General features: G+C 50.8%; 1 protein-coding gene and 1 non-coding gene across 3 annotated transcripts; one reads left to right on the top strand and one right to left on the bottom strand.

Moving 5' to 3' along the window:
• Positions 1–2,546: 2,546 nt before the first annotated feature.
• Positions 2,547–17,705, bottom strand: CD3E (CD3 epsilon subunit of T-cell receptor complex). 2 transcript variants are annotated; one of them, NM_001082001.1, is given in 9 exon segments: positions 2,934–3,117; positions 4,460–4,506; positions 5,663–5,830; positions 6,619–6,843; positions 7,241–7,258; positions 14,211–14,225; positions 15,650–15,670; positions 17,433–17,537; positions 17,648–17,661. In NM_001082001.1, coding segments are annotated over 8 exon segments (609 nt in total). In that variant the 5' UTR covers positions 17,491–17,537; positions 17,648–17,661; the 3' UTR covers positions 2,934–3,060.
• On the top strand, positions 3,757–3,884 carry LOC127488158 (small nucleolar RNA SNORA33). The gene has a single exon (XR_007915610.2). It is a non-coding gene; the product is annotated as a small nucleolar RNA SNORA33 (small nucleolar RNA).
• Positions 17,706–18,932: the final 1,227 nt, after the last annotated feature.

Below are 18,932 nucleotides of genomic sequence, written 5' to 3'. Positions count from 1 at the left end.
CGGAGCAGGTGGCGGTGGAGCTGGGGCATGCGAGGGAATCGCGAGAGAAGGGAGGAGGAGGAGGCGGTGTCGTGGATGCCATGGAAGCCAGCGGTCCGGTGCGCCTGCCTCCTCCGGGTGGTCTGATCCTGCAAGGCTGCTGCTGTGCCTTCTGGCGCTGGGTAGAAGGAGAGCCCTGGGGCCGGAGCGGAAGTTTCTGGAAGGGTGGAGGAGGAAGCCAGAGTGTGAAGGGAAGGGAGGAAGCTGGCCTAGTGAGTGTAGACCTCTCTTTGGAGAAATTTGGGGGAAAGGACAGAGAGCGCTCTGGAAGCGTCTGGGCAGGGGGCCTGCCGGGCCAGGGGGAGCTTCCGTTGGCATGAGCTGTGAGCAGTGGAGCGGGGGATCAAGCCAAAAGGGATCACCCTGGGGAGACCCTGGAAGAGGTGAGCGGGGAGAGGCTGGGGGTCGGTGGGAAACGCCTTTGGTCTGGAAGGGGAGCTGAGGAAGCAGGTGGTGGGGGGCTGGGGCCCTGGGGCCAGCCTTTGTTCTCCGTGAAGCCGGAGTGAGCCTCATCTGCTTGGGGCACGCAGGGCAGGGACTGGGGGGACACCTGGGAACGCCACAAGACACACAGCCACCCAGGAGGATGGAGGGGAGAGCTGAGCAGGGCAGAGAGAAGGACGGCCAGCCTCTGTGTTGCTGTGGCTGGGTGCTGCCGGGACCCACGAGCGCCTGGCGCATAGTCTGGGCACCCTCCTTACTCACAGCACCTCAATAAAGCAAAAGCAGACCTGTGCGGAGTCTGAATTCCAGGCCTGCACTTCCTGGCTGCGGGGTCTCCGGAAGTTACTTCACAGTGTTCTCTTTGCAAAGTGGAGAGAACCATACCCACGGTGCCGCGGCATGCCGGGGACTGAGAGAGATACCGCAGGGCGAGTGCTTGGGCAGGGGCCTGCACACAGCAGGCGCCCATCGCCAGTTCCCTTCTCCTTCCCTTAAGTGGGTCGGCTCCTCAGAGGGGGCTTGCCTACCTTGAAGCCTTTGTCCATCCCCTTCTCTCCAATGTTCCGTGTCTCTGAATTTCATCCACCTTCCCTTCAACCCCTGGTTCCAGTCTCCCCTGCCTGGAGCTTCCCCCGCTGCCTCAACACCCCCTGAACGTCTGGAACACCCCCGCGGGCTGGGTCACATCCCTGCTCTCGTGTTGCTGTTGAGCTGTTTGCGTGCCTGGCCCTGCCATGGGGTTGCAAGCACCACGAATCCCTTTCAGCTTGAGCACCGTGCTGGTTGCCCCATGAATAGTGAGAAAAGTGCTTCTTGAAGGAATCCCCAGACAATTAGACACAGCCTGGAAGGCAGGAAATGAAATGCACTGTTTAGGATGACAGCCATCGCTGGGTACCGCAGTCAGACAGCCCCTGCTGCCCATCTCAGCTCTGTGACGGGGCAACTGACTTCACCTGTGTGAGCTTCAGTGCCCCCCACCTGTAAAATGAGGGTGACGACGCCTACCTTGTGGAGTCAGGATCAAAGCTTGTAAAGCAAGCACAATTTCTGGAGCATAGTAAATGCTCAATAAATGCTAGCTATTTTTGTTCTGGTCCCACTGAGTCAGGCGTCCCTCTGACTGGTGCCACCCAATACACCTGAGACACAACAGCCCTCCCGTGCCAGCCTGCTGATGTGCAGCTGGTGACAGGTGGCATCGCGGACTCCCTGTGAGCATGAGGCCCATCGATGCTCAGAGGGAGAGAAGCGAGGCTTCAACAGGGACCGACAAACAGAGGCTGTGGCTGCAAGGCCAAGGCCAAACAAGTGCATGGGGAGGAGCTCATCACTGGTGGCCGATTTTGTCGTGGTCACACAGAAATAGCACTGTGGTCAGCAGGCAGGGTTCCGAGCGCAGAGAGGGCGGGAAGGGAGCCCGCTGGTGGGAGCTGGGCTGAGAGAGCCCCTCGGCGTCAGGGCTCTGGCGAGCTCGTGTCTCGCCAGCTGAGGGTTCTGTGGGAGGCTGGGAACCAAGCGCTGTCACGCTGGCTGGGGGCCCCTGGCTGCTGCCGCGCTCGCCCTCACTGCTCGCAGCCCACATCCTGTGCTGCCTAACCGCAGCCTGCCCCTGGCTCTGAGCGGCTGCCTCTCGGGTGGAGGGCGTGGGCCTGCCTCACAGGGCCTCCTTCCCCCACTTCCCGCTGCCTGCTGCCTTTCCTGACAGCATGTGGACACCTGCGGCCCATCCTCCTGCATCCTCACCCCCTTCCCTTCTGGGGCCTTCGTCTGCCTTTCCAGGCCTCTCTGTCCTACCAGTGTCTGATCTGATCCATCAGGGACCCAGCAGTCACTTTGCCACCTCTGCGATTTTCCTCTAAGAGAAAACAGTTCATCTCTCCCCACCCCCCACTCCCTCTCCAAAGAGAGCACATTGCACACAATGCCCCCATCAGCTGTGAACACAGGTAGGGCTTGCATTTGGATCATAGCCAAGAATTTAATCACAGGTAGCAAGATGTGAACCATCTTAGGAACTAAGGTGGACCCCGAAGCCTCCCAGAAAGGACGGACAGCAACTCTTTTGGCCAAATACACTTTATTTCTTTTGCTCAAGGGAGAGGGGCCTAGCGCACACACAGAGTCACAAATGACCATGGAGGGGAGGGAGCACGGGCTGGCAATGCGGGAAGGTCTGTGCGTGGGGCAGGGCTGTGGGTCCATCCCAGGGAGGCTTGCAAAAGAGAGGGCTGGAAAAATAGGAAGATAGATGGAAGAGTTAGGGACACAGGACAGGCCATACGCAGAAGGAGGAGGGCACTGAAGGTGGAAGCAACTTCCACGCGGGTAGGGGGCCGTAGGATGGGCGAGAAGAGCAGAAATGAATGTCCCGATGGCAGGCCAGGTGCAGGGGTGTGGCTAGTGGCGATGTCCCCAAGTGACTTCCCAGGACCCAGACGAGGTTGCAGGAATTCACCATGAGGTTGAGGGACAATGTTCTTGGGGTGCTCCAAGGCTTGTCCAGGGCCAAGCACAAGCAGGGTGCCTGGGGAGGAGCCAGACCTGTGCCCTGGGAGGCAGTGACTCCTGGAGCTGTCAGATGCCTCTCTGGTTTAGGCCAGAATACAGGTCCCGCTGGCCTTTCCGGATGGGCTGTGGTGGAATAGAAAGCGGTTGCTCAGTAGGGGGAGAGGAAGTAGGTCCTAAGAAAGAAAAGGCGAGGCCGGCGCCGCGGCTCACTAGGCTAATCCTCCGCCTGCGGCGCCAGCACACCGGGTTCTAGTCCCGGTCGGGGCGCCGGATTCTGTCCCAGTTGCCCCTCTTCCAGTCCAGCTCTCTGCTATGGCCCGGGAGTGCAGTGGAGGATGGCCCAAGTACTTGGGCCCTGCACCCTATGGGAGACCAGGAGAAGCACCTGGCTCCTGCCTTCGGATCAGCGGGGTGCGCTGGCTTTGGCGGCCATTGGAGGGTGAACCAACGGCAAAGGAAGACCTTTCTCTCTCTGTCTCTCTCTCTCTCACTGTCCACTCTGCCTGTCAAAAAAAAAAAAAAAAAAAAAAGGCACAAAAGATCTCCCGGGCAAGCACCTGAGACGCAGAGTGGGCAGGCAGGCTCGCACCCTAACTTGGCAGGAGCATAGGAGACTCTGCCGGATTCTCTCAGCCTTCCCATCTCAAAAATGGGAACCTAAAGGGCCACCCACCTGCAGGAGCTTTTGTCAGATTTAAATGAAGCCATTTAAGTGACAACCATCACCTGCTTGGCTTGCAGGTGTGACATTCAAAGTATCCAAAGCCAGCCCATGAGTCTGCTTACCTGCTGTGCTTCTGCAGAAATCTAGAAAAAGCTGGCAATAGTGATGCCATGCTAGGAGCCTTAAAGACACTGAAGTCTTTGAGGTCCCGAAAATGGCTACAACAGACTTCTGTGATAAGAAGGAAGCATTTTAAAGGCATAGTTAATTAAAGGTTCATAATAATTAGTTGTTAAGGGCTTCAAATGAGATTTGGAATGATAATAAGAAATTATAATTTTTTTTTTCAAGAAAAAAAAAGTATCCAACAGCAGGAGTGCGCACACTGGACAGCCAGACCAGCCCGGCATCCCCCCCAGACTAGGCATTCCATCTCTAGGGGCAGTCAGCGGGGCAGGGGGAAGCTGAGGCATTTCACCCTTTAGGAACTGGTATCCTTACTGGTGCATGCTGGTGGAGTATCAGCTCTGAATGCATCAGGTTAGAATCTGCATTATGGTTATGCTTTGTGGCCAATGAATAAACCAAAAAAAGAAGAGTGTGTCTCTCCTCTAACTCTCCCCTCCCCGAACCCCCACCTCCCCAAGGCTGTGGAAGCCATGAAGGCTCTGATAGGCCTCCTGCTCTCCCATGACGGAGGCAGAGGCTGGCACCGGAGGTGCTGTCCCTTCTGCCCCAGAAGCCACCCCCAACCCTGCTCCCTAGCACTACCCCCCATCCCTCCTACCCCACCCCTGTTACCTCGTAGTCTGGGTTGGGAACAGGTGGAGGCCTCTCCTTGTTCTGCCCTGCAAAGAGAGAGGGGAGGAACTGCATCTCCAGGCAGCAGCAGCAGTCCTGCTGCCCGACCATGGCCACCGGCTGGGCTCAGGATGGCCGCCGCGCTGTTCTTTCCTCTCCTCCCCTCCGTCCCCAAGCTGTGCTGCCTCCCATCATTGGGTGACTTTCCCCGGCCCAAGGCCCTCTTGTTTCTTCCCATGGAGGAGGGGAAAGGAAAAGGCAGGAACATCCCAACTTCTCTGTTCTCACAGCTTGGAGGTGGAATCTAATTTATTTTTTAAAAATTCAAATTATTTATTTAAGTGTAGAGAGACAGACACAGGCAGGGAGTTCCCATCTGCTGTTTCATTCCCCAGATGCCTATGATGGGCAGGAATCTAACTTTTTAACAAAATTTGTTTGAGGGGCCAGTAGTGGGCTAAGCTCCTGACTGCAGTGCCAGCATCCCATATGGGTGCGGTTCCAGTCCCAGCTGCTCCACTTCTGATCCAGCTCTCTGCTATGGCCTGGGAAGGCAGTGGAAGATGGCCCAGGCCCTTGTGCCCCTGCACCTACTCGGGAGACCTGGAAGAAGCCCCTGGTTTCTGGCTTTGAGATCAGCTCAGCTCCAGCCATTGCGGCCATTTAGGGAGTGAACCAGCGGATGGAAGCCCTTTCTGTCTCTCCCTCTCTCTATCTGTAACTCTGCCTCTCAAATGGATAAATAAAATCTTTATTAAAAAATTTTGTTTGAAAGGCAGAGATACTCAGACAGTTGGTCATCTTCCACCTGCTAGATCATTTCCCAAATGCCCGCGACAGCTCAGGCCAAAGCCAGGATCCAGGAACTCAGTCCGGTCCTCCCACAAGGGAGGCAGGGACCCGAGAACTTGAGAGTGTATGTCAGGAAGCTGGATCAGAAGCAGAGCCGGGACTTGAACCCAGGCGCTGGGATGTGAGGTGTGGGCGTTTAGGCGATGTCTCAACTGCTGTGCCAGGTGCCGCCCCTGGACTCCGAGGCCTCCAGGGCACGGACAGATGTTTGAGGAGCCCACCGTGCTGGTAACCGCTCTCGCCCTTGCCCAGCGTGGGAGGGATTCTACAGATGCTGTCTTGACCTCGCCAGGGCCTCGCTGCCCTTCCCGCCCCAGGAAGAACCTCCCCTCCCCAGCTGTGCCGGCTCACCTCTGGGCCTGCCACCAGCACCCGCTCCTCGCGTCACAGGCTTGCACTTGGCCTTCCTGTTCTTGCTCCAGTAGTAGACCAGCAGCAGCAAGCCCAGGGTGACGCAGACGTCAGCTACGACAATGGAGGCCACCGTCGTGAGGTCCACCTCCATGCAGGCCTCACACACTGCGGGGGGACCGGGGAGGGAGGAAGAGAAGAACTCACGGGAAGGAAAACCCCGGCATGCCGGAGAAGAGAAAGGACCGACCGCAGACGAGTCTCCCTGCAGCGCCGACAGGCTTCCCACGGCCCGAGCCCTTCCTCTAGCTGACTGTGTATTACAATGACAACAGCAATAAGCAGAGTGTGGTGGTTATGGGTAGACACGCTGGACGCCAACAGTCCTGGGTTCAAGTCCCAGCTCCGTCACGCACTAGCTGAGAGTGGTGTGAGGCATGTTCACCCCACTAAGCCTCAGTCTCCTCATCTACAGGAGAGAAATAAAGTGCTTAACCTGGGGCTGCTGCGGGGATGGCGTGGAAAGACTCCCTGGCAGGTGTTTGGTTCAGTGCCTGAAACCTCAGCCCCCGACAATCACTATCATCATTATGATCATGCCGTGTTTTCTATGACATTTTATTGTAGTGACTTGGAGGCTCTTTTGCAAGTTCATCAAAAGAATGGCTCTCTCAGGATAAAACTCAAGATAAAGCCGTAGCGGTGCACCAGGATTCCGGGTGTGACACCATGCAAATACCTTGTGGGAAGCTGCTGTTAGATCAAGCGCTGGCTGAGGTCACACAGCCAGCCATGTATGGGTGTTCAGTCTGTGTTCCAGAACACAGTGATGCCAGGTGGCATCAGGTGCAGGAGAAAGCCCGGAGGGGCAGGGTTAGGGGAAGCCAGGGGGACGCCCTTTGGAAATGGTCCTCCCCAGAGGGCCCGGCCCAGCCTGTTCTGCAGGCCCACGGTACCTCTGGCTTTCAGGTAGAGAATATGCTCATTCTCCTTGTTCTTTGTGCCCGCATAGCAGGAGTAATAACCGCTGTGCTCCATTTCGGAAAAATTCTCCAGGTCTAGTTCCTTGTCTGTTTTATCTGGAAGACTTTTTTCATTTCTTTCCCAATGTATGCCACTAGCATCAGCTCCCACAGGGCATGTCAGCACCACACGGGTTCCAGAGATGGAGACTGTAAATACTGGGCAATGGGAGAGAGGACAAGGGAATTGGTGGTGGTGGTGGGGGGGGCACCAGGAACATTCCAGAAAAGGCAGGCTAGTGACAAAAGGACCAACCCAGTGATGAAAGTCACCTGTCATCCCAGTCTTGGATGTGCTCACCAGAGGGCCTCTACTGGCTTGAGGGTGTGGACGAGGGAACCGGGGGGAGCTTTTGGAAGGTGGCTTCAGGGTTTAAGCAGGGTCACAGTGACTTGGGAAAGGGTGGGCGGTGGTGAGAAAAAACCCAGGACTGCAACGGGAATCTAATATCGGAACACCTCGGTGCTAAGTTAATCTCCTCCCATCAGTTCTTTCTCTATTACCCACCAACCTGTGTCACCAGACAGGGCAGCAATAAAGGACTGATAAACTCACATTTCTGTGTATAATCATCTGGAAATGAAAAGGTAAAACAGTGGTGAGAACATAACCCCAGTTTCAGTTTATTTTACTATCATTTTTAAAGATTTATTTACTTTATTTGAAAGTCAGGGTTACAAAGAGAGGGGGAGAGACTGGACAGAGAGAGAGAGAAAGATCTTTCATCTGCTGGTTCACTCCCCAAGTGGCCCCAACAGCCAGGATGGAGCCAGGAGCCAGGAACTTTGTCCATGTCTCCCATGTGAGTGTCAGGGGCCCAAAAGTTGGGCCATCTTCCACTGCTCTCCCAGGCCACTAGCAGGGAGCTGAATCAGAAGTGGAGCAGCAGGCACACAAACTGGCACCCATATGGAATGCTGGAGTCACAGGCGGCAGCTTAGCCAGCTGCTCCCCACTCCAGTGCCTCTAGAAAGCTTTGAGTTTATCCTTTTGCGTTAGCCAGGATCATATTGCAGATAGAAATGAAATGATTTAGTGATGAAAAGTTCCATATATTTTCAAGTCTTTATGTATTTATTTTGGAGGCAGAGAGTGAGAGGAAGAGATAGACGACAGAGACCCTATCCCTGGGCTCATTCCCAAATGCCTGCAATAGCTGGGAGTGGGCCAGCCAAAGCAGGAGCTGGAACACCATCCATGCAGGTAGCAGGAACCCAATACTTGAGTCAACCCTGTGGCCTTTCTTGGGGGGTCTATGATAGCAGGAAGTCAAAGTCAGGAGCTAGAGCTGGACATTGAACCCACACAGATCTCTTTTTTCATATGCATATCGTGGGAGGAGCTACTATATTTGAGTCTTCCCTGTTCATTCTCACGTTGACTTTTCATTGTCAAGTTATATGTTGTTCATCAGAGTTTCACACTCTGGAGAAGAAACCTCATTCTGTGGTAGGATGTGCCAATCCTTATTTTATCTTCTTTCTTAAGTCTCAAGGTACCTTGTATTTTTGCACTTGTAAATTTAAATGCTGTAAGTCATCTCAATAACATGCATTTAACCAGACAGCGTAGACAGAAGAAACTCAGGTGCACTTAGGTCATGTGACTAAATAACTGGTGGATTCCACAGACTGGAGAAAATGAGCATCCATATATGACTTTCAGTATTGTTCATGTTTTAATTAATAACTGCTGTGTTTGGTGTAGTCGTTCTTGTTATGCTATGCAAGATTAGGGGGAAATATAATTAGGGGAAAACATCAGGATTCTTCTAAGGGTTCATGGAGAAATTAATCTAAAAGACAAGTTCGTTTTGGTACAAAAAAGAGCCCGCAATCCATGCATAGCTTTTTCATAATCTATATTTTCAAAAGATTTTGAAGACTCCTGATATGTAGGGATTTCCATTTTTTTTTTTTGCACCAAAATAAATGTCTCCCCTTACTTCTATTTTCCACAAAATATTTGAAGGATGCCAATATGCTAAAAGAAAGAAGCCTCTTTATTTTTAAAATTTTCCTTTAAAACTTTTTAAAAAATTAACAGTAATTGTACCTACTGATGGGCTACAGTGTACCACTTCAATACCTGGATTCGATGGTGCTGACCCAAACAGGGTCATCAACCCTCCCCTCCTCTGTCATCACCTTAGGACTAGAGGCTTGGAGCTTCTCTCTTCTATTTGTTCATACACTATCGACTGAGTTCCTGTGGACTGCAGCCTCCTCGCTGTGCTGTGTAACACCAGGAACCAGGACATGGGTGTCTTAACTGGCATCCCAGCTATGAGGCCAAAGGCCCTTCCCAAAGACCAGGAATCAGTGATCTCTGAATCGCTGATTCCTGGGCTCACCTATTTCCCATGAGTCAGAAAGTCTTCATTATGTTAGAGTTCTTCATAATAGAGACCAACATCCTTCTTCTTATTCCATATATTTTTCTCTGTTAATTGCCTTTAAATTATGTGGTGCACTCTACACGTGGTACAAAGCTGCATTGTTTGTACATTACATCTGCAGACTCATCTCTCATTTGTTTCTGTTAGAGGGAGGTGTGGACGACTGAAATCCACTAATCACCTGGCAAACAGTCTGTCCTTGTTTCCTGGGAGATTTGTGGCCGGAGCACTGGGTAGCACTGGGCTACACCAGAACCTGGACATGGCAGCTGGTAGAGAGGAGATACAGGGCTGCTCACAGGCAGCGTTCTACTGGGGAAGGAGCACTCTGCTCAGTCAGAAGCCCTGTGTTTGAAGTCCAGATCTGCCCTAGCCTGTGTGACCGGGGGCAAGTCAATTAACCTCAGAGCCTCACCCAATGGGGTTTCGGTGAGGGTTAATGGAGTAGGAGAGGCAGGTGCGGTGGCACAGCAGTTTAAGAGCCTGCCGCGTGCGATGCCCACATCCCATTTCACAGTGCCTGGGATCACGTCCCACCTCCACTTCCAATCTTGCTTCCTGCTAGTGCGCACCCTGGGCAGCACGCTGGTTTGAGTGCCACTCACATGGGTGACCTGGATGGAGTTTCTGTCTTCTGGCGTCAGCCTGGCTCATCCCTGGCAGTTGTAGGCATTGGGAAGTAAACTATGGATTTAAGATCTCTGTCTCTGTCTCTGTCTCTGTCTCTCTCTCCCTCTCTTCTCTCTCTCTCTGCCTTTCAAATAAATTTTAAAAATTTAAAAAGGAGTATGCAAGTCCAGGTGTTGGCATTCTCTTCCATTCCTTCTTGGGGTCCTGCTACTGTGAAAAACAGCCGAACTCTGACCTAGCCTGCTCTGGTAGCCTGCGGAATGTAAGTCAAAAATTCTCCAGGTTTTTCCACTTGCTAGTAATTGGAAGTAGAGCATAATAACACTAAACAGTTGATATGATTTTGACTTTTAAGTAGTTTCTTAGAAATGCTACATGAATTAGACATCACCATTAAAACAACGGGTTAAGCTGCTGCCTGCGGCGCCGGCATCCCATGTGGGCACCAGTTCAAGACCAGCTGCTCTGCTTCCAATCCAGCTCCCTGTTAATGGCCTTGGAAAGCAGTAGGAGATGGCCCAAGTGCTTGGGCCCCTGCGCCCATGTGGGAGACCCAGAAAAAGCTCTTGGTTCCTGGCTTCGGTGTGTCCTAGCTCTGGCCATTGTGGCCATTTGGGGAGTGAGCCACTGTTTTGAAGATTCTCTCTGTCTCTCTCTCTGTAACTCCGACTTTCAAATAAAATAAATAAATCATTTTCTTTTTTAAAAAGGTTTATTTATTTATTTGAAACTCAGAGTTACACAAAGAGAGAAGGAGAGGCAGAGAGAGAGAGAGAGAGAGAGAGAGGTCTTCCATCCGCTGGTTCACTCCCCAACTGGCCGAAACAGCTGAAGCTGTGCCAGTCTGAAGCCAGAAGCCAGGAGCTTCCTCTGGGTCTCCCACTTGGTGCAGGGGCCCAAGGACTTGGGCCACATTCCATTGCCCTCCCAAGCCACAGCAGAGAGCTGGATCAGAAGTGGAGCAGCCAGATCTTGAACTGGTGCCCACATGGGATGCCGGCGCTGCAGGTGGTGGCCCTACCTGCCACCACCCCACAGCACCGGCCCCAAATTCTTTTCTTAAAAAAATTTAAAAAACGGTGAACCAACGGAAAAGGAAGACCTTTCTCTCTGTCTTTCTCTCTCACTGTCCACTCTGCCTGTCAAAAAAAAAAAAAAAAAAACTAAGAAAAAAAAACAACTTAAAAGTAAAAAGACATACTCTACTTGATATGTTTGTTTGAAAAAAAAAAAAAAACACAATGAAAAGAAAGTCGCTCATACTTGTGTTGGGATGAATCCAGTTAGCAGAGCTGGGACATATTCATACCGGAGCCCGGATGTCTATGTTCAGACACAAGTATGCTCACAAAGATTTCACACACAGCCAGAGGCAGTAGCTTATAGTGATTAAGAAAAGGAGCTTCAGTACCCTATCAATTTATGTTTATAGCTCTGCAATTCGAGTTTCTGTTCTAAGTCTTGACTTTCTATCTGTAGAATAGGAATGTCAGAATAATTAAATGAGGAAACTCAGGTAAAACATTTAGGACGAGGATACCCTAGCAGTTAAAACACCCAATTCTCACATTGTAGTATTGGGTTCAAGTCTCCCAGCTCCAGCTCCAGACCAGCTTCCTGCTGATGTAGGCTCTGGGAGGCAGCAGTGGTGGCTCAAGTAATTGGGATTCTGCCACCCGCATGGGAGACCTGGACTGAGTTCCTGATTCCAGGCTTCAGTCTTGGTGCAGTGCCAGTTGTGGCATTTGAGGCCTGCTCTCCATCTATCTCTGCCTCTCAAAAAAAAAAAAAAAAAATCTAGTGCCGGTACTGTGGCATAGTAGGTTAAGCCTCCACCTGTAGTGCTGGCATGCCACAAGTCCTGGCTGCTCCACTTCCAATCCAGCTCCCTGTTGATGGCCTGGGAAGGCAGTGGAAGATGGCCCAAGTGCTTGGACCCCTACACTTATGTGGGAGACCCAGAAGAAGCTCCTGGCTCCTGGCTTCAGACTAGCCCACCTCTAGCCATTACAGCCATTTGAAGAGTGGACCAGCAGATGGAAGACATCTCTCTCTCTCTCTCTCTCTCTCTCCTCCTCTCTGTGACTCTGCCTCTCAAATAAATAAGCAAATAAATCTTTTAAAAAATTTAAGGCAATACCTTGAACATAAATGCCCAATAAATTTTTTATGTTCTTTATTTGAAAGACAGGGTTACAGAGAGAGATAGAGGGAGCGAGAGCTGGTTCATTCACCAAATGGCTGCAAGGGCTGGAGCTGGGCTGATCTGAAGCCAGGAGCCAGGAGCTTCTTCCAGGTCTCCCAGGTGGGTTCAGGGGCCCAAGGACTGGGGTCATCCTCTACTACTTTCCCAGGCCATAGCAGAGATCTGGATTGGAAGTGGAGCCAGGACTTGAACCAGTACCCATATGTGATGCTGGTGCTGCAGGCCGGAGCTTTAACGTGCTGTGCCATAGTGCCAGCCCCCTCAATAAACTTTAAAGCCCATTATCTATAGTCAGTGTGCTTTCTATATAACGACAGCTGGCCTTCACCTGTACATCAGACAGCATTCTGAGTGCTTTAACTGTTACACATCCAATTCTCATAACAACTGTACATGCTACGCACCATTACTATCTCCATTTCACACCGACGAGGCTATGGCATAGAGAAGTTAATCAAACTGTTCACAGAAATGCAGGATGCAGGGAGTTGACCATCTAGCTTTTGAGTTAGACTTTTAACCTCATATCACACAACGTTATCTCCTAGGCCTAAAATATTCTTCCCAAAACGCAAGCTCATCCTTTAAAACTCAGCTGAAGAACACCTCCCCAAAGAGCCTTTCTATACTTTTGCCTGTAGAGTTAACTGGTCTCCTTTCTCCAAGATACCTCTTAGGGAATGTTGTATTAAGAAAAAACAATACATGGATTTCAAAAGATTTTGCACCAAAGTAAACTTATCTTTTTACTCCATTTTCTATGAACTTTTTGAAGTCCACTCATGCTTCATGTCAGTTTGCATCTACCCGTATCACAGCATGTGACACATTATATTATCAAGTATCTGTCTTTTACTCCAGACCACTAACTTCTTGAAGGAAGGGAATTAGCAAGGCATTCCTATGTGTGTTCATTTCTTTTCTCTTTTTAGGTTTATTTATTTGAAAGATGGAGCTACAGAGAGAGGCAGAGGCAGGGAGAGGGACAGAAATCTTCCATCCACCGGTTCACTCCCCAAATGGCTGCGATACCCAGTACTGTTCCAGGCTGAAGCCAGGAGTCAGGAGCTTTATCCAGGTCTCCCACATGGGTGAAGGGGACCAAGTACTTGGGTCATCTTCTGCTGCTTTCCTGGCACATTGGCAGGGAGCTGGATCAGAAGTGGAGAATCTGAGACTTGAACCAGCTCTCATTTGGGATGCCAGTGCTGCATCCCAATGGCTTAATCTGCTACACCACAGTGCTGGGCCCTGTTCATTTTTTCATTCAAAAAATATTCATTGAGAGGGCTGTGGTCAGCAGGTAAAGCCAGCCTGCAATGCCTGTATCCTATACGGGTGTCAGTTTGAGTCCCGGTTGCTCCACTTCCCATCCAGCTCCCTGCCTATGTGCCTAGGAAGCAACGGAAGATGACCCAAGTGCTTGGGCCCCTGCACACATGTGGGAGACCTGGATGAAGCTTCTGGCTCCTGGCTTTGGTCTAGCCCAGCCCTGGCCATGGTTGCTACCTGGGGAATAAACCAGTGGCTAGAAAATCTCTCTCTCTCTTCCCTTCCCTGTTTCTCTCCCTCTCTGTAACTCTGCCTTTCAAATAAATAAATCTTTTTAAAAAATTCATTGATGTTCCAGACACTGTGATGTGCCAGACACTGTGCCAGGCAAATGAGACACTGTCTCTGCCTTCCAGGAACTCATAGTTTACTTAAAAAAAAGAGTGTGTGGTAGGAACGAGCATTGTGGCACAGCGGGTTACGCTGCTGCTTGGGACACCTGCATCCCCTGTTGGAGAGCCTGGTTTGAGTCCCAGCTTCTCCACTTCCAATCTGGCTCCCTCTAATGTGCCTGAGAAGCAGCAGATGATAGCTTAAGTACTAGGATCCCTGCACCCCTATGGGAGACCTGGATGGAGTTCATGGTTCCTGGCTTTGGCCTGGGCCAGCCTTGGTTGTTGTGGCCATTTGGGAGTGAACCAAGGAATGGAAGAGCTCTCTCTTTGTCTGGCCTCCCTCTCCTTCACTCTGCCTTTAAATAAATAAATGCTTATTTTTAAAAAATGCACAGTAGCTCCAACCCACACTCATGCACATGTTCTTCCATGATAGTACACTCAGCGATACATGCATAGCAATGGTCAGACATGACAGCTGGGAACAAGTTCAGGCTCATCTCACAGAAGTGACTACTCTCCCTCCAGCAGTTCTGACTCACAGTGTTGATTACTGTGCTTATTCTCCATGATCATTTTGTTCTGCACTTGCAAAGAGACTGTATGGAGTGAAAATTCCCTTACCAGCGTGGTCATCATCTGAAAAGGAAACGATAAGAAGCCATTAGTGATGCTCCACTCAGCGACTCACATGAGACCTTCCCCCAATGGCCTGAGACTTGTCCCTCAAACATCAGAAAAGTATGGATCTACAAGTCCACAAGCTGTGTTGGGCCTTGCAGCCTATGCTAACTATTAAACGGCTATTGATAAATGTGCCTCTTAAGGATGCTGCAAACTGGTCAGTGCCACAGATGCGGACTGGAGCAATGGTTGCCTTTAACACAACATTGCTTCGCTCAGTTTGGCACAACTGGTTGAATACCCAGACTTCCACTATGGGACCCTCCTGACTGTTCTGCTGTGATTGGGAAGGTCCAGGGGCTGGCACTATGGTGCAGCAGGTTGAGCTGCCGCCTGCACTACCAGCATCCCATATGACTGCTGGTTCGAGTCCTGGCTGCTCCACTTCTGATCCAGCTCCCTGCTCATGTGCCTGGGAAAGAAGTGAAAGATGGCTCAAGTGCATAGGCCCCTGCGATCCACATGGGAGGCTCAGATGGGATTTATGTGACAGAATTTCTGGCTCTTGACTTTGGCTTGGCCCAGCCCTGGCCACTTCAGCCATTTGGGGAGTGAACAAGCAGATGAAGGATTTTTTTTAAAAGATTTATTTATTTATTTGAATGGCAGAGGTACAGAGAGAGAAAGGGAGAGACAGAGAGAGAGGTTTTCCAAAACCCTGGTTCACTTCCCAAATGGCTACAATGGCTGGAGCTGAGCCGATCCAAAACCAGGAGCCAGGAACTTCTTCCAAGTCTCCTACAAGGCTGCAGGGGCCCATGCACTTGGGCCATCTTCCACTGTTTTCCCAGGTCATTAGCAAAGAGCTGGATGGGAAGTGGAGCAGCCGGGACTTGAGCCAGTGCCCATATGGGATGCTGGCGCCATAGGCAGTGACTTTACCCACTATGCCACAGTGCCAGCCCTCAATAAATAAATTTTAAAAAAAAGGAAAATATGTCCAGGCAAGGTAGGCACCTTCATATGCATGTGCATGAACACACATGAACACACACGTGTGATTCTGAATGCTGTCCCCAGGCTTATTGCACAGAACCCTGGATGCACATTTTGGCCACATGCCTTCTACTAAATCTTACATCAGATGGAAAATGCAAACAAGTGAAAAGGTGGCACCGTCACGTCATTGCCAGCCTTGGTTTTTCTCTTGAAGAGCATTATTCCCTGTGATCGCTGTGGCTTCCCTCTTCTGACCAGAGTTATCTGCAGGCTTAGGAGGAGGAGGCAAAGGGGAAAATGGTAGAAACCCTTTTTATTGATTTCTGAGGGAGGCCTAGAGAAAGCTCCAATCATAAATACAAAGAAGCTGGGCAGATTTCATTAAAAAAAAAAAAAAAAAAAAAAAAAGAACACACAAAAACCAGAAAGCAATAGCTCACCTTCCTGTCCCCAGGCGGCAACTAGAAAATAAACAATAAAAAGAAAAGTTAGCAAATGGCATGAGTGCTTCCAATTGCAAACAGGAAAAGGGCAGTGGTGCAAAATGTCCATTTAGGAATATCTGCAATCCTATCCCGCCCCTGCCGGATCAGTGTGTTCCTGTGCCCCAGGAACAGAATACAAACTGCTGGTGTTAACCCGGGGGTCCTGCTCAGCTGGGGAGGAGGCCAAGCACGGAAGCCTCTGGCATCCGGCTTGAGCGCCCGACATTTGACAAGCAGAAGTCAAAAGAAGTAGGGGCTGCTTTGTGGATGACTGGAGAAAAAAGAGTTTTGCAACCAGCTTGGTCTCTGACCGTGGAAGAGAACCAAGCCCTTGGCTGAGCACAGACGTTCCATCTCTGCCTCCTGTTTGTCTGATGGCTCGGTTTTTCCATTGTTTTCAGCCTGAGACAGAGATGGAAATATTTGAAGCGGCGATGACTCATCAGCTAGAGCCTGTGTGTTGAACGGCCTGATCTCATCTGCTCTGGGCCCTGCAGGGCCGTCTCCCTGGGCCACCGCTTGGACTCTCTACGATGGCCAGGCTCCCAGGCACTGCTTCAAAGCTTTCCCTATGCCTGGACCACAGTTCCCCAACAGCGTCTACATGGAGTGAGACACTCCCCGTCCCTAGAACAGATTGGGCATATTCTCATGATGCCAAATCTCTGGGGGGTGCTTTAGTTTTTGCTGTCCCCCCTCCTCCTCTTCCTCCATCCTCTCCTTCTTGTTAAGAAACAGCATAGTTTATACCCCAGGTCTGTAAGAAAATCCCGGCCCCTTCCTGCAGGGGTTCTACCCTACCCCTTGCTGCACAATGTGTTCGCTGAACCAGCAGCAGACTAATAAACCGGAGCGCTTATTAGGCCCCCTGGAGCAGAGGCTGCATCTAAACAAGGTCCCCAGGAGACAGGTGCGCACACTCGGGCTTGAGAAGAGGGAGCAGGACGTGGAGAAGTACCAGCTGTGGCTCAGCTCTGGCTGTGAGAGCATTTTCTAGGCCTTTGCCTCAGGGGTGCAGCCATTCAGACACAGAGCCTCCTGCTTTGCCCAGGTCAGCTTCAGCACTTACCATGTGGTTTCAAATAAGTTCTTGAACTTGGAATATCAATTTCTACATCTATAAAATAGGAGCTAGGACACCTTCCTTCCAGGGCGGGGGTAGGGATTAAATCGGGGTTGCACATGTGAAGAACTGTTTCTTTATACAATACTGGCATTCAATAAATGAGAAACTTGTAGTGAAGACTTGGAATTATTTTCTCCTAGGGGACATGTAAGTGCTTTAGGTGATTTGTCAGTAAATCGCCCATCTTGCTTCAAAAAGAGCTAAACTAATTGAAAGCTTTGGCCACCTGAAAAAGACTGAAAGCTATGATTTTTTTTTGTCTCAAATCTGTTAAACTTGCTATACCCAGTGCAGAGTTGGCGTCCAATCATCCAGTCTCCCCCAAAGCATGGAGCTTAGTTCTTCCAGCCTCTTCCGTTACCATCACGAGGCTCACTCACAGATGAACAGACTCCCTTGTTCTCAATAGAAGTGATCAGCCCAGTTGCTTTTTTTGGGGCTGTTCCCCGAATGGCCTCCCTGGAACCATGGGACGTATTCTTTGTTAGCTACCAGCCTATTCACCCGCCCTTAATGTAGCACAAGCAGATTCCTATATCTCCTGGAAAATGAGGCTGCGAACCTTCCAAGCAAACTGGAGACACGCCCCATGCCCTACCCCAGCCCGCTCACCTGAGAGGAGCCAGAGTGCCAGGACCCTCCAGAGCGTGCCCGCCCGCATCCTGCTCATGGGCGCTCACCGCAGTAAGATGGCGCAGGTGGAGCGGCTTCTTACTTCTGGAAAAGTAAGCCAGAGGACTCTTCTAGCACACTTGTGGAGGTAAAGATCCCAGGGCCATTGTTTGCAAAGTGAGGATGAAAAGGGGGCTTGGTGAAGAGAGACTCACCATTTTCCGAAGCAAGCATCCGAGGCCGGGAGGGGAGGTGGGTGTCTGAACCCCACACAGGAAGTTGTAGGGGGCCACTGGGCCTGTGGGTTCCACGTCACTAGGAAACGTTCAAGGTCAAGGCCTCCCCCTGGGTTGGCTGAGGAGAGCAGGGCTCCTCACCAGCCCATGAAGATGAGCAAGAGGACTCTGGCCAAAGCTGGAGGGGCTGTGAAGACGCCTGCGGTTGAGCTGCCCAGGCCACGTACCATGCACCTGCACGCCTGCAGCTCCTCTCTCAGATTCTGCCTCCCCGCAGAGAGCTGGGACAGGAAGACAGAGCAGCACTGAACGTTGTTTTCTTTATGGTGTCCCTGGCATGGAGTAGCGGGTTGGAGTCACCTCAGTGACGAATGCTTTTGACTTGAAGATATGTGTTGACTTAAAACATGTCGATGTTTTGGCCTATAATCTTTACAAAAACGTTTAAAAATGCAGTGCTTAACGTATAGAGATGAAAAGGTGCTGTCTTAAAATCTGCTGGTGTGAGGGTAAACGGATACAGGTTTGCTTACTGTGTAAGCACGCATCAACCAAATACTCCAACCCAGCTGCAGGCTTCACCAACGCATCTCATTTGATCCTCAAAACAACCCTCTAAGGTAGATACTGAAATTTTTAAAAAGTATTTCTCTATTTATTTGAGAGAGAGAGAGGGAGAGGGAGAGAGATCCTTTATGTGGGTTCCTTCCCTAAGCACCGGCCATGGCCAGGGTGACGCTGGGAACTAGGAACTCAATCCACGCCTCCCACACGGATGCCCCAACCACCTGAGAAGTCACTTGCTGCCTCCCAGGGTGTGCAGCCACTGGAAACTGGAATCAGAAGCAGAGCCAGAACTCATAGTCACACACTCTGACCTGGGGGATGAGCAAGTAGCCCAACTGGTGTCTTAACCACTAGGCCAAACGCCCACCCCTATGGGAGGTATTACTTTTATTCCCATTTTATACTTGAGCAAGCCAACTAGGCTACATAACTAGGTTTTGTAGCTTGGCTTCTAGAAACCATTTTTGCAAAAACCAATAATTTATTACATACTGATAAGTACATAGCAGGCAGTCGCTATGTACTGGGTGGTAGTAACATAGCAGTAACAAAGGTAGTCCTCACGTATGAAGAAAGGAAGTGTGGACGTTAGTCGGATCCCTGTAGGAGACTGATGCTAAGAAAGAAGGCACCCAAGTGCTAAGAGAGGGAGGGGAAGGGGCTCAAGACATCTAGGGGGTAGAGAGGGTCTCCCTGA

The sequence above is a fragment of the Oryctolagus cuniculus genome, chromosome 1, assembly GCF_051225735.1.
Source record: "Oryctolagus cuniculus isolate XC-2025 breed Fujian yellow rabbit chromosome 1, ASM5122573v1, whole genome shotgun sequence".
Lineage (NCBI taxonomy): Eukaryota > Metazoa > Chordata > Mammalia > Lagomorpha > Leporidae > Oryctolagus > Oryctolagus cuniculus.
Note: the sequence above shows the minus strand (reverse complement) of the source record. Positions and strands in the feature narration are given on the sequence as shown.

What these genes read in the sequence shown, in the direction of transcription:
- CD3E (XM_089335918.1), bottom strand. Translation starts at nt 17,490, where the DNA reads ATGAGCAGGATGCGGGCGGGCACGCTCTGGAGGGTCCTGGCACTCTGG. An exon ending in GGCACTCTGGCTCCTCTCAG is followed by an intron (nt 15,671 to 17,432) that starts GTGAGCGGGCTG and finishes TTTATTTTCTAG; the next exon opens with TTGCCGCCTGGGGACAGGAA. An exon ending in TTCCCAACCCAGACTACGAG is followed by an intron (nt 3,118 to 4,459) that starts GTAACAGGGGTG and finishes ATTCCACCACAG; the next exon opens with CCCATCCGGAAAGGCCAGCG.